The following is a 16,085-nucleotide window of genomic DNA, read 5'->3' as shown; positions in this document are numbered from 1 at the left end:
CATGCTTTGGACTAAACTAAGAAAGAAAGACATGCTGATTTCATTCAGGGTCCAAGTCCTGATATGGCCTTCACACAAATTCACCTGCATTTTTTTTGTGTTTATTGACTTTTAGTTGCCTTTTTATGTGCTTTTTATGTCTGTCCCCTTGTGTACACTGACTGAGCATCTGTTTGTCCATCAGCTTCAATCACTCCTTTTTGCTTCTGTTCTTTCATTATGCTTTTTTTTTTCCTCCATGCTTTCCATTTGTTGTGCAGTCCCGTGGAACACTTTGGTGAAGGTAATCGATCTCACTCCTTTTTTCTCTTTAGTTTTATTATTTCATTCCTCACATTTGTTTGAGTTATGCTTTGTCGTTGGTTGTGCAGTATATTTTATATGACATATTATCCATTTACCTTACAAGCTATCTGAGAGGGGATTTATTTTACACTCAAACTCACATCCATATTTTGGGCATGCCATTATAGGGCATGTTATAAAACCTTTTTTTTGGGGGGGGGGGGGGTCTTGTCGTGAGCTGGTGTGGGAGGAGAGGTGCAGTATGCTCTGCAAATCAAGCCTCCTTTTTTCCCTCTGTGCCAAATCTCCGATAGACAAATCACCTTGCAGCACGTTGTGGGCTTGTAGATCTGCTATTTTTGCCAAATGTTTCCCCTAAATGTTTATCTATTATGACATGCAGGACAGGAATTTAACCCATTTAGACCTGAGGCCCATTCTAAAAAGAACTTCTAACAAAGTTTTCTGAAAAACTTAGCTTATATCTATCAAATCTAAAATGACACTTGCTTTCCTGGATTGAATGGGGCTATCATGAAGGCCATGAAGACCATGGCTGCCGTGCCGCTACAGAATGTATGGCCTTATGCCCCTCAAAAAATGATATGCCCTGAGGCCCTAACCAACCAGTTACACATTTATTTCACAACGGTTAATGGTTAACCATGAACATTTTGTAATTTTTTGTTGTCATAGTCTTGTGGCCCCCGATTTCAAGTCATTTTCCAATTGTAGCCCCCAGACTAATCTTGTTGAATACCCCTGTCCTAGCCTAGGTATACTCAGTTGATTAGGTGACTGAATTGGGCTATACACTGAGAAACACTTCTCATAGGAGTTTGTCAGTGCCAGACGTATTAGCTGCATTTATTACAGTATTTCCTCCCAAGATCATTTCAAATGATCTGCCCTTGGCGATCTGTTTGAGGTGCTGTAAATTTGTTGTTGATGACTCTGCACCTGCATCCATTTTCCCAGCTTGTGTTGCAGCTTGTAGATGGGCTATTTTTGGAGCATGACACTGTGCACAACCAAGTATAAATCAAACGTAAATGTCACGGCCCACCTGTTGACTGTAATTTGCACCTTTTTTTAGTAATAAACTCAACATTTAGGTTGTGTGAAAGCAGAGCAAACTAGAAAAAGTGCTCATCGGAGCACAGGTCTCCGCCAGGTCAGGTAGGTTATTGTGGCCTCCTGGTGGCGCTATAATAGGCCTGTGTGAAAAGGGTGCCATTTCTTTTTAGGCCTGGCACGGCAATCGGACACTGCATTCATGATTTGAGGCATTCTGTTCAAAAAATGTGTTTTGCTAAATTAGACCTGCTGGTGGCGCTATAACAGGCCAATGTTAAAAGGGTGGCATTTGTTCCTCAACATAGTGTGAATGTGCGTGCAAAGTTTGACCGCAATCGGACGCAGAGTTCATGATTTGCTGCATTTTGTTCAATACAAGCCACTACTGCAAACTTAAGATGTCAATCTTAGCCAATCAGGATGGAATATGAAAAACCAAACACATCCGTCTTGATCACATGACTATAGAGATCATGTGTACCGATTTGCGTGAAATTTGGATAAAATGGGAAGGAGTAATGTAAACAAAATTGTTTTACATAAGTCGGCCTCCTGGTGGCGCTATAAAAGGCAGATGTGAAAAATGCAGGGCAAAGGTTTTTCCTTGACCTCTAGGGAGTGTGCATACAAAGTTTTACACAGATCGGTGCAGTTATAGGTAAAAACACGAATCGGCATGTTATAGCGCCACCATGAGGCTGATTTGAAAATATTCAAGTGGCATTTCTTCCTCGGCATAGTGGAAATATGCATGCAAAATTTCACGGAGGTTGCATGCTGTGTTCAGGATTTGAGGCATTTTGTTCAAAACGGAGCATTCCTGCAAACTTTGGAAGCCATTTTTAGCCAATGAGGATGGAATATGAAAAATCTGAAAGACCTGTTTCGTTTAATGACTATAGAGATACTGTGTACCGATTAGCGGGATCTTTGGACAAAATCTGTAGGAGTACTGTCAAAAAAATTGTTTTGCACAAATCGGCCTCCTGGTGGCACTATAAAAGGCCCATGTGAAAAATTTGGAGCAGAGGTTCTGCTGTGGCATCCAGGGAGTGTGTGTGCACAGTTTCGCTGCGATCAAGCCAACGGTGCCGGAGATTAGCTGTACACAGACAGAATGACGACGGACGGACACACGGACGGATGGACGGACGGACGGACGGACGGGGCAAAACATACTCTCTCGCCATGCCTTTCGGCCTGGCGGAGACAATTAGGCCACAATTTTACTTTCTCTATTGCCTGTGCTTTTTGTGAAAAATGCCTGTTGCTGAAAAGCCTTTTCTCCATTTCACACTCACATATCTCTCAAATAAATGGCTTTGATGAAAGGAGCACCTGGTTTCTAGTTCCATGGTAAAACTAGACTGAGGCAGTGTCAGACAGATATAGGAGACACACAGTATTAAATTTCAGAGAAATTTTAGAGACAAAGGAATGGGACAGGGGAAGAACATGAAGGATGAGAGCAATTAATCTGTCAGATTAAATAAGTCATTATGCCATTCACATCTGAATGTGGGGGAAAAATAGATATTTGCTTTTTTTCAGGCTTTGATTGATGGTGTTCAGGAGGAGGAAGGGGGATAACAAATGGGTCTGAGGCAGGCAGGAAATCCAGGAGAGGGACAAGGAGACCGTACCACACATAATGTGCTTATCAATCTGATACCAATTGATACCAAGGCTAGTATCCGGATACTAATACTGATACAATACTTATACAAGTCATCTCGTTTACATAAAAAAATGAGTGCAGGCATCAAATTGTTAAATTGAAAGCCCTGCATTATGAGCTCCTCTCATAAGAGTATATCATGTGGTTTTATGTGGCTGATTTTCATGCGATTCAGCAGGTTTGTGCTTTTTAATAACTGGGATGCTTGATTGATTTTTAATAACGGCTTAATAATAGCTTTCTCTCTGTCTTGTTGTGTGACTAACTGCATGTGATTTCTTGGCGTGACTGTGTGTATAGGAATGGATAGAGGGACAGGGCGGAAGAAGACATAGTTCCAATTAATGATTTACATTTCACTTTCACAGAATTAGATTAAAATGACTGGTTAAGCGAACGATTTGGTATCGATATTTTAATGTGGAGGTCTCTCAAGAGGAAATATCACTAGGGCCTATTGGAAATATTGATATTTCAGTATCGATCCACCCATCCTATAGGGCACTCTAAACCAGCAACAGAAATAGAAAAGGGGCTCTGGAGTATTTAGGCCTAACATGCATGTGGTGGATATCCCACACCTATAGCAACAAAGCTTTTAGAAGTAACATTAGTCACCTGTAGCTCTAAAGACTCAGGAACATCCAGGATCCAGAGAGAGACAGGCAAGAAGATCAATACCATTTTCCCCCAGTACAAAGATAGCTTTGCTACTCATGCTAATTAGGTCTTTAGCACCAAGCATGCAAGTCGATGGAAGCATCTAGCTTTGTGTAGAGAAGAATATACCTTTCAGCAGCTCCAAGGCTGGTCTACTTGCACTTTATAAACATTGGTGAACTTTGCCCATATCCTATAGACCTTTGGTCATGCCAGTTTAACCGTTTAAACCCATTATACTTCATTGACCATTAGGCCTAAAAGGAGGGGGCCATACTTGGCCCCTCCTTTTTAACCTCTACACCAAATCTATTCTCCGAAAGTAACTGATCTACCAGGTCGCATTGTAATATGTTGTGAGCTTGTAGATCTACTATTTCCACCAAATGTTTGCTTATTGGATCTGAATGTTCACATAATGCCATGCCCAGAATTAGGGATCATCATGTGGTTAATAGATCATCCAGGCTGACTGAAACCCAAGAGTTGGAGATACTGTACGTAGTCAACCATGGCTACTCAAGTACAGTAGCACTAGACCCGACCTGATGTGAAATGACAAGAAAAGGTCAGTTATGAGGATAGACTAGATTAGATTAGACTTTTTTGTCCCAGAAGGAGATTTGTTTTCATGGCCCGTTCAACACATAAACACAGATACACAGTAGCTGTTTTATGTGTTTTTGACTTTATTAGTCAAAAATGTAAACAGCACGTGGTACAAAGGCTAAAACTGGTAAAAGACTAACACAGAAAAGTCCTGGGGACTTGCATAGAAACATACAGGTAAAGACAAAACATAGACGATAGCATACAACGTTGTCAGTGAGGCAGTTTGTTTAATGCTGCTATTGCAGAGTTAAAAAGCTAGTTTAGCTCCTTGATTCAGCTTTTTTTCTTCTATGTAAAGCTACTTAATTAGGTACTTAGAAAAGCGCTATATAGATCTGAGCTATTCGATTTTTTTTGCAGAGTTAAAAAGCAAGTTTAGCTCAATATCCTGCTAAAGCAAGCTTTTTGTTCCCATGTTAAAGTCCTGTATCTCCATTCAGATGGCTGTGATGGCTCTGTTCATGTCTGAGAGTCTGGGTGTGGGAAGACAAATGATTTTTAAGGCAGTATGTGTGATGCTGTTGGTGATGGTCAGCATGTTGGGAACAGTACAACAGGGTGGACTGCATTATGCTTTTGTAAAGGTCGTGACACACTGAAAGTGTCACTGACTCATGTCAATTATTTTAAAAATGATGGAAAGAAATGATGTGTCGATCAAAATGTAATGTATTGTCCACAGTGAGTCCAAGATATTTGAAACTGTTGACCTGTTCTACTGTGTTTCCATGTACGGAAATGGAGGGGGGTTCAGTGTAATTCATGTGCTAGACCAGTTTTGTCCTTGTTCAGCTGTAGGTAATTGTCAGTGCACCATAAGTTTTGATTGATTGAATACTTTATTAGACATAAATGCAAACAGTACGGGTACAGTCATACACTTGGGTTAAAGGATAACACAATAAAGTCCTGAGGACTTGTTTCCATTGCGGTCCTGTATTCAATTCATAGAGACATTTAAAGACATACAATAATATACAATAATATATCAACACTAGTAGCAATAAAACATATATGTACAGTAAACAGGGGGGGGGTCATTTCTGGTGTTAAGACGTTAACTCATTCGGTGTCATTGGCGTGTAACTCGTCAATCTTTTCCAAAGCCCAGAGCGCCAAAGACGTGTAACACTTCCAAACCGTGTTTTCAGTATTTACCACTAGATGGCTATGTTCCGCAACCCATTTCAGGCTCAGACACAGAGAGATCTAGGAGATCACGTGATCGCAAGATTTAATGCTCCAGCAATATAGGATGAGTGTATTGTATTATTATTATTAGTAACTTTTATCTGAATAATAATTATAAATATCAAATGAGAATCTAGAATAATAACATTTTAACATATTAATAATATAAACTTTAGGTTTTATCAACAGTTATTGACATTTTCAGATTCTTCTTTACGCACCGGCACTTCAAATCTAAGTTCTTACACGACAGACAGATACACAGAGACAGAGAGACAGACAGACAGACACACACACACACACACACACACACACACACACACACACACACACACACACACACACACACACACACACACACACACACACACACACACACACACACACACACACACACACACACACACACAGCTTGCTAGTGAGAAGTTTAAGTTTGCCAACTTAGTTGGTCACAGCTGTAAGGTTAATCGCGGACTTTGCCTGGTCGTCTCTATTCTAATAGCCTGTGTTCTATCGCTGAGGAAGTAGTGAATCCAGTGGATGAGGAGTCATCTGGTGGTCCTGAATGGTGCTGAAGGTGGAGCTGAAGTCAACAAAGAGAATTGTAATGAAGTTGCCTGAAGATTCCACATGTTGGAGGAGGGAGTGGAGGAGGCATAGAGGGGGACAGAGAGGGGGAGAGGGATGCAATAGCAACACCATTAGTAAAAACTATGATGACAGTTATGGGGCTTTCATTTTATGAAAGGCTTGTTTTGTGTTCATGTTTCTGAATTCCTGCTCCAATCTGTTTTTGAGTTTATCTTTAATAATGTTGTTCTTTATTTGTCATTTTAAGGGCAGCCCAGTCCCAGCGGTGGAATACCTTCTGTTTTTTTATTGTCTGAGTCTGTGCTTTGGCTATTTCGTGGGTATGTTGATGTAGAACTTGATAGTCCATGATAACAGAAGCCCTTTCATCCAGATCACCTTGAATAACATCCCAGTCCGTGCATGTCAGTGAGCCCTGGAGTTGTGACGACATCCCATTGACTGGAGGGGCAACATCCCATAGCCTGGAGGGACGATTGGTTAATAGGTTCTTAAGTAACTGGCAGACCAGTGGTGTAACTTCATCAATTACTGACATTAACATTTAAAGGGCTAGCCTGCTGTTGTGGTCCAGACAAAAACAAGTTCACAGAGCAGGCTAGAGGCTTCAATCCATTTCAGTCTTATTGGTGCTAAAGCTAATTAGCAGGAGCACTATCTTTGTATTGAATGCACAGAGGTGAAAATATTGTATTGATTCTTGTCTGACACTCCGGGTAAGTACATTAAAAGGCGTTTTACTGATGTGTTCACAGACAAAATATATACAATTAATCACTTTGCTAACTGCAACACTACTTTTGTGGTCTATCGTCTTCAATGTCCATGTGGTTGTTTCTATGTAGGTAGAACAAAAGAAAGGTTTAAAGACCGCTTGGGTGAGCACAATACTGCCATCCGAGTAAATAACCCAGATTACCCTATGGCTGTTCACTATAATGGAGAAGGACATGGGAGCCCCTCCTCTCTCAAAGCTGTTGTCTTAGAAGTCATCTCTAATGATATTAGAGGTGGTGATAGACTGAAGAAACTGCTCCAAAGGGAGACTTTCTGGATTGTCACTCTACAAGGCACGACATTTTCAGGCTTAAATGATGAAGTTGACTTTTTGCCGTTCTTATAGCTGAATTCTTGATACTGTGATAATTGGGCTCTTTCTGTCTCCCCAGTTAACTTTTTACTTTTCAAAATTGTACTGTTTGTGTGCATAAGTATTATGTAATTTATTATTATTTTGCATATTATGTATTTTCATTTATTTTGCATATGATGACGTCATCTGTGTGTAATGCTTACATTGGTTGGAATCAGTTGATTGCCACTCACAACCTGTACTTAAAGAGTGACTTCACCCTGATTGTTAAGACCCTGTTGAAGACCTAAGTGTCGAAACGCGTCGGTCAGCTGTTGCCTTGCTCATCTGCCAAAATAAACCCATATATTTTTTCACCTGAAGACGGAGTGCCTCATTATTTTTTCCTTAGTCTGCCTCACCACAAGCAGAACTGGTTTCCTTTGCTTTCATTAAAAGGCGTATTTGCCAAAATGTCAGCCGTGTTCCGAATCAGTAATGACTAATGCCGGTGATGGCCATCACCCTCTTCACCTGGTCCCCGATTTCAATAATATTTCAACTCTTAAAAGTGCTGTGTAGGAAAGCAGACAAAAACAAGCTTATGTGACAACCAGCCAAAGACGGGCTAACCACTAAGACCCTATACACTACAGTACTTAAAGTAGTCGACCGAAGTAAAAAATGGCCGATCTTCATACTCACAACGCATTGCAACACATTGTGATGCATCGTGAGCTTGTAGATCTGCTATTTATGCCAACACTTCCCCAGAATAGGGACGCTAGAGTTCAAGTGGCCAAAAGGAAAATGTAACCACGGTAGTGAAGGGGCAGAAGAAAACGTGTGAGTTTTCAACCTGAAATAGATGTGGCCCGGCTGTTACCATAGAAACCTCAGAGAAACAGAGGCAGGAGTCACATGTTGTATTTTCCTCCTGTGATTTCCATGAGGGAGAGAGAGGGGAGAAGGAGAAATGGAGTCAGGAAAGAGCAGACAGACAGGAAGAACCTTTAAAGGTTTAATTTGCTGGCTTATGTTTTGTTTTTGTCTCCTGACTAAAGATGATAATTTGGTGTGTTTTTTTGTGTTGCATTTTGTTCTAGACAGTCTGTCAGTTATATCTGGTGAGCAACATGATAGTAGGACAAATTATAGGGTTAATTGTCACATCTTCAAAATGTCACCAGAAGTGCTTAGCTGGTTAACGGCTATGTGCCTATAAGCCTAACCTAACAAGCGCTTACTGCCTTCAAAATGGCATATTCGTTTAAGGCACTGACAGGGATAAAGTCACATGCAGGTAATGGATAGACAACATGAAGTCGTTGCAAGTGCCATGACTTGGTTGAATCCGATTACACTCAGGGCTATTTACCAGAATCTTAGTTATTATTCCATGTTAAAAGATCTAGTTTCTGACATAGAGATACTAGTACCCGGAGTGATACTTACTAAGTTTCCCATTTTTCACTATTGCCTGATGTTGGTTATGAATAACTTATCCCACATCCATAAAATCAGTTAAATCTGTAAAGTAACACAAACAAAATGTATATGCCATATTTTTTAAATACGACAGAATTGCCAATATAGTACATCAGCCTAATAGAGTTTCCAGTTAGCTTGTGTGAGTTTTGAATATTAACGACTTAAACCCTCTATTCTTAGTAAACAGACCCAACTGTACTCTGTGCAAGCTCACAGCTTGTAGATCTGCAATCTTTGGCCAATGTTCCCCCCAGAATAGGGATGCTGGGGTTCAAGTGGTACGTCATGTGACGTCATGTATAAAAAAAAAACGAACGTGAAAATTAACATGAAAATAAAATCGCCTTGGCTCTACTCTAAGACTATCTATGGACTCTCATTATGAATGATGAATGATTGATGTGAAACTGTCTTCTGATATGTCCCTCAGGTATAACCACGGTGTTGACCATGACCACCCTGAGCACGCTGGCCAGGACGTCGTTACCCAGGGTGTCCTATGTCACTGCAATGGATCTCTTCGTCACTGTCTGCTTCCTCTTTGTCTTCGCCGCTTTGATGGAGTACGCCACGTTAAATTACTACTCTTACAGCGCTCAAAGACCCAGCTGCAGCAAAGCCAAGAGATCGGTAAGGTTGTCCATGAATCAAGATTAGGGATTAGATTTTTGATTTTGTTTTGCTTTTCGTGTATGTATGTATATATATATATATATATATATAGTACCTTTATTAGAAGGATAACCCCTTGAGATGTGTCATCTCGTTTTCGAGAGGGTCTTTACGACAAAAATACAGACAGTACAATAGACAAAACTAAATGATGACATAATGCCCAAAATAGGGATGCCAGGTTGAAAGTGATCAAAGCAATTACCAGGAGTAACGTTGGCGTCGATGGCAGAAGAGCTGTTTTGCCACAAAAGGGGGAATATATCAAAGTGAGTCTTAATTAGAATTTAACGACTGCAATGTACTGTACTGTAGAAATTTAGAGGGACAATCTCTGCCTGACTGTGACCTTTGACCTTCTCAGTTAACAACCCCTTTGGGGCAGGCTATTGATCATCCCCATCAATCCTCCCTTATGTTCTCTGTTTTTACTTTGACTTGACTTTCATTTCGACCAACTTTGACCTGCTGATTATTCCCACCAAGTTATTTTATAGACAGATGGACAGACTCATGAACAATAACCAGTGTTGGGCAAGTTACTCAAAAACAGTAATATATTACCTATAATTAGTTACTTGTTTAAAAATTAATTATATTTCAGGATTGGTTTCCAAACTGTGATGTGACAAATCATGCAATCTTGAAATCTAATACAGCAGTGGTTCTGAACCTTTTTAGACTGAGTACAACCTCAGAAAATATTTGTCTCTCCAAGTACAACCATTATGACTGATGTTAAAGTATACAGTAGCGTAGACCTACCCCATCCTATTCAGCTGTACTGTATATGCACAGTTAACACAGGAGACAAATGTATTCCTGATAAGAATATGTAATTTTCAGTTACATTATGGTAATCTCTCAAGACGGTTTCAGAGCTACGCAGCAGAATCTGTCGGCCGTTACAACGTGTAGAGTTTGATGTTAGAACTTAGTAGGAATTAAAACAAAGACGCACCACAGGAAGAGGAGGGCTGAAGGCGAGTGAACAGGGAGACATCTGGTCTCTACACGAGATCGCGGAGGCAAAAAGAGTCAAAAAACGTTTTGTTTTTTTTCCGATGGGTTCCCAGATTGACATTGCGGTAGCACTGAAACTGGCACTTGACAGACAGACAGAGACACACACACACACACACACACACACACACACACACACACACACACACACACACACACACACACACACACACAGCAAGAGATAACATTAACAACTTTACTTAATTCAAACAGCAAGTGAGATACTATCCTACTTCAAACACACTCTCGCGCGCGCGCACACACACACACACACACACACACACACACACACACACACACACACACACACACACACACACACACACACACACACACACGCAGCTAATGACAGAGCTAACAGCTTTTGCAATGCAAAAAGCACTTCCAACGTGTTTACATTGTTTAAGTCACAGGAGCAGTATGGTTTTCTTTTTTCTTTCCCCCTCCCTTAAATTCAAAGTAGGCAATTATTTTTTACCCCTATTTCTCCCCAATTTAGTGGTTATGCCAATTTTTTCTATTAACTAGACCATACCCTGTGAAGGGCGCAGGCGAAAGTAGTGGCAAACATGGGGTTATTGCGCGTCCTGTTGTGCGGTCCCCCCCCCCCTCCCGTGCATCCCGTCGTGCGCCCCCCCTCCTCCCCCCCGCGGGTCTCGTCGCGGCGCCCGTCGTGGTCACCCCAACCCCACGGGCAACCCCCCCCCCGCCCCCGCCGCGAACACACACACACACACACACAGAGAGAGAGATCCGTAAGAATGTTGTCTGTGTAAACGCGTGTAAATGATGTCGTCGTGTCTGTGAAGTGGTTGTGTTGTGCTGTTGGTGTGCTGCGGTGAACGGAACGCAGTGAATGGAATGTGGCTCGGTGTTGCTATGTTCGCCTATTGTAAGGGGTTTAGGGGCAATATTGGTGGTAGTGTGTTTTTGGCGTTGGTTGTGAAAGTGCAGGTGGGTGTGGGGACGCGTTGTGAGCTTGTAGATCGGCTGTTTTCCAAGAGGCAATGTATATGTGTGAAGGCGCTTCGTTTGGCCTTCTTTTCATAGACCTTGTTGCTTGTAGGGCCGCAGGCGAAAGTACAGACCTTGCTGCTTGTTTCTTGCGCGAAACCCGCAAAACCTGGCAGCGTCATCTCCCATTGTTTGACACACAATGGCTAATAAAAAGCTGAGATTTGATGACATTGGGAAACGGGCTTTGCAGTTAAGTTCAGATGGTAATGGGCAATGGCTGTGTGCAAAATCAGATAAAGTGCTCCAGCCAGTGAGGAGAAACGGCACACAGACCAACCAAGACACCATGGCCACAGAGGTTAGTCAAATTAAATAGAAATAGATAGATAGATAGATAGATAGATAGATAGATAGATAGATAGATAGATAGATAGATAGATAGATAGATAGATAGATAGATAGATAGATAGATATAAATGCACTTTTTTTCTTTTTGGGATTTAGAAGGATGGAGTTGACATGTTATGGTTAGGACACACCAGATAGTAATATTATTTAGTGCATTTATCAAATAATAAAAGCTTACCAGAGCTTTCGCAGCTTTCCCGCCTTTTCTTTTACCCGAAAATGAGACAGGGGACCTTAGAATATAGATAAAACCTGTTTATGCCTGATTGAATTATGTTTTTATAGAAATCTGACGGAGTTGACTGTCTGGAGATAGGTAGATAGGTACTAAATGTAAGTATTCAAACTTTATCCTATTCCCATGGGGGGTTTCTGTATTATGCTCCCTGATTTAGTTTAGCATGCTGCTTGGCTAATTCAGGCGAGGGAGTATCTTAAGAGTGGAGCCATCAGTGCTGAGTATAATTGTATTCCATTTGTTGCAATAAATGGTTGGCAAGAGTTTTCCATCTTGACTGAAGACAGTGTTAATGTTGACAGTCCCTAATCAAGATGCAAAATTGCCAATTGGTCTCTAAAGAATATTCCATCTAATCACATTTACAAACTCCTCAAAATTGTTTATGATGAAATGCGGCCCTTTTATCATGTCCTCTGATAAGATTGGTTGTTATTATTATTTCTGTCTTGCCTCACAGGCTTCCAAGACTCATTTGAGCTTGTCAACATCAGGAGGAGGCAGTGCAGGTCTTTTCATATCCTATGCACTGAAACACGGCTTTAATATGACAATAATAGCCTGGATAGGCTAATAATTTGTGATTATCGAGGTAAAGGTGATAAACTAGGTAGGAGGCACAGCCATCATTTACAAGATATATCCCGAAAAGTATACATAATTACAGAGTATCCTCAATGATATTAGAGTTTGATTTATCGTGTTGTGACCGTAGAAAGGTTTGCTCGTGCCAGTTTAACAAAGCATCCAAGCTGACAGGAGTCAGAGATACAGTATGTACTCGTCCATGTAGCCAAGTACAGTAGCACCAGCCCCGGTGTCAAATGATTAGAAAAGGTCGGTTATTAGGCTGAACTATGTCCCATAGCCTGGAGGGATGATTGCTCTGTGATTTGCTAGTTTGTTGTAACTGTAGGCCGGGCTGAGATGAGATAACATTCCAAATCCTGGATGGGACGATTGCAATGTAACAATTGTTCATGTATGTGATGCTATATATCATTGCTGTCGGGCAGAAACCAGCTAACTCCATGTTGACGCTTTTGCATTCTTTTTTTCATAAATCGGTGCTATTGAACACCCTTTACGTCTTTGTGTTGAATGAGAAGTATTAAAAAGCGCTTCTGAGAAAACCAGCTAACTCCATTGGATCCTCAAACTTTCTGCTAAACCAGATAACTCCACCAAAGGGGGGTGGAGATAGCTGGTTTTGCTGACTCCAGGCTCCACCCCCTTTTGACCTCCAACCTCATTGTGAGCTTGGAGGTCTATTCAGCCAATAACTCCACTTTTTTTTCCTTCTTTTTTTTTTCTGAAACATTTTGGAGTTAGCTGGTTTTTGCCCGACAGCAGAGATATAATACTGCTACGCAACTGAGAAAAAAGAAAAGAAAAAAGAAATATTGATATTTGCCAGCAGTGTATCAATTATTCATCACGAGATAGGGAGTTTTCAGTTACAGATATTGTGATATATCGTTGATTACATTTATCAAGCGATATATCAAGTATCGCAGATATCATGTATCGTGATATAATTGTTATCTTGGGCCAAGCGATTAAAACAGCTATTTAAAGTGGAAAGAGTTGGACTATTTCCCAAATCATGTGATTGAATAGTTTGTTGTTAGGCCAACTGGCCAACCTTAATCTCTCACTCAGTGACTCAGACAGACAGACAGACAGACAGACAGACAGACAGACAGACAGACAGACAGACAGACAGACAGACAGACAGTCAGTGAGTGAGTCAGTCAATCAGAGATGTTCACTTTTATAGGGCTGTTGTGGTCCAGCCCCAAAAAAGGCTTGAAAGATCCAAAACCAATTAGCTTGGTCTCAATCCATCAGACATTATCCTATCCTTGAATTATTTTGGACCCTTACTCCCATGCAGGCACAATGTGCCTCCAGCACAGGACAACAGCACAAGAAAACACTGCCTGAACTAAATGTATTGCTCTACTGACTGACTTAAATAGTTAGTTTAGGCTTTTTCTTCCAAATGAGCTTTGTTTCTTTTAGTGTTAACATTGTGGTCCACTTACTGTAGGATTTTTATATTGTCCATAATACCTAGTTTGATTTAATTTGTGTGTTGCTGCCTTCTTGCAGGAAACTTGTTTATGTTCACAACTTAAAGGTATGGTAAGTGATATTTTTTGGGGTGAAAACAAAAGTTTTTTTGTTAAAAGGTGAGAGCACTATATTCTGGAGAATATACAGCGGTCTCCCTGTCTCTCCAGCTCTTTAAACAGAAAATACATTTTCAGGTGGGTGGCAAACTTTCAACCAATCAGGAGAGAGTATATCAGTTTCAATTTTATAGTGTTGCAGCTTCAATTTTGTCTGCTCATTTCTGTGTCATCACTTCCAATTTCACTTGTTTATCCTGTATCCTGTGTGAGTTCTCTCGCCTGATTGGATAAAAGTGTATCCCGACCTGAACATTTGTTTCCTGTTTACCAAAGAGCTGGAGAGACATGGAGAGTCCTGTTACTGGAAAAAAGAAACACACTATAGCAATGAGTACTATCAGAATATAGAGCTATTTAAAGGACAACTTTGTTTTTTTACAACCAAGGTTTATATTTTAGCTTGTAATTAAAGTAAATAAATGATGAGTGTAATTTTTTTTTCATTTACTGCTTTCTATAGTTTTAGCATTTTTTGCGATATTTTTTACAGTGGGCGGGGGCATTCTGTCCGGTGGCTAAATATGCCTTTTTTACCCAATAAAAAAGGTCCGGCTGTCTGAGATGGCCAGATGTGAGTTATTGGGGGCTAGAAGAGCTACTGTAAATAATAATAAAGAAAACGCCGGGTTAATGTGTTAAAAAAATGCATATTTGCCACCGGACAGAATGCCCCCGCCCACTGTGAAAACACTGTAAAAAAGATTGTGAAAATTGCTAAAACTATAGAAAGCAGTAAATTAAAATTTTTTAACACTCATCTTTTATTTACTTTAATTACAATCTAAAACATAAACATTGGTTGTAAAAAAACAAAGTTGTCCTTTAACACTTATTTGAACAAAAATGATCACTTACCCTGCCTTTGATATTGAGCACTCGGAAATAAACTAATTCATTTAAGAGTGGATTTTCCTGTTAGGGTTAACTACTGACGATTGAATAAAAAGTTTACAATAATACAATAATATTGTCATTAATTAATATTTGTATTATTATGTAGTGAAATAATTATAGTCATATTTGCAAGTTCTTGTAGCTGTTGGATTGTTAATAGTGACTATAATTTGTTTATATTGTGCTCACATACTTTGAAACACATTTTAAAATTCTATTTATTTTTTAAGGAAAACAAAATGTCATTGAACAAGTTGCAATAATGATACTTTTAATAACATGACTTTAGATGTCATAGTTATTTGACAAATGATTTATCTCTCTCTCTCTTTCTGTGACATTTCAGAACTACTCCGTACTGGACGTGGGTTCACCACACACAGTCATCACACTGAACAACTCGCTGTACTGGCAGGAGTTTGAGGACGCTTGTGTCTACGAGTGCCTGGAAGGCAAAGACTGCCAGAGCTTCTTCTGCTGCTATGAGGAATGCAAAGACGGCGCGTGGCGACGAGGCCGCATTCACTTAGATCTACTCGAACTGGATGCCTATTCCCGTGTCTTTTTCCCCACTTCCTTCCTTTTGTTCAACATCGTCTATTGGGTGGCCTATCTCTACCTTTAGCACTACGTATAGGAGGCACTTAGGGAGGACTCAGAAAGCACAGTCTAAGGCTCGATTTGTTGTTAGTTGCGCACTGGTGTCATGCACCAAAAATAGCGGTGAGCTTGTTCATTGGCTATTTCAGGTGTGCCACGCGGTCCGCAAAAACGTATAAATCAAGCTTTAGATAATATACAAAAAGTAACCCTCCTCAAAGGTACAGTAACACCACGTGACCTCTTACCCAATGTAATTATCCCTAACATAGTCAGGAGGACAGAATTTGCCTGCAGGCCTTTCCCTAACAGAGATTTCGGCCTTTCTGACTTCAGGTATGACATGACATTATTTATTCCCTTCTTATGCTGTACACCTGCAGGGTGACGCGGGCGAACTATTTTGCTAACAACAGTAATACCAAGACAAAAGAAGGG

At 40.4% G+C, this 16,085-nt stretch overlaps 1 protein-coding gene across 2 annotated transcripts in view; it reads left to right on the top strand.

Annotated features, from left to right (window-relative positions):
* gabrg3 (gamma-aminobutyric acid type A receptor subunit gamma3) overlaps positions 1–15,672 on the top strand; it is a gene marked incomplete at both ends in the record, with an annotated part of 140,104 nt that extends 124,432 nt beyond the window's left edge. Inside the window, 2 exons of one of the 2 annotated variants that reach the window (XM_084067849.1) lie at positions 9,088–9,287; positions 15,394–15,672. In XM_084067849.1, coding sequence (XP_083923975.1) covers positions 9,088–9,287; positions 15,394–15,672 — 479 coding nt within the window. The remainder of the gene's footprint in view (positions 1–9,087; positions 9,288–15,393) is intronic. The other variant, XM_084067850.1, reaches the window with a different exon arrangement.
* Positions 15,673–16,085: the final 413 nt, after the last annotated feature.

The sequence above is a fragment of the Gymnoscopelus microlampas genome (assembly GCF_963454915.1).
Source record: "Gymnoscopelus microlampas genome assembly, chromosome: 9".
In the NCBI taxonomy this organism is placed as follows: Eukaryota; Metazoa; Chordata; class Actinopteri; order Myctophiformes; family Myctophidae; genus Gymnoscopelus; species Gymnoscopelus microlampas.
The sequence above is the reverse complement of the archived record's forward strand: the minus strand, read 5'-3'. Positions and strand labels throughout refer to the sequence as shown.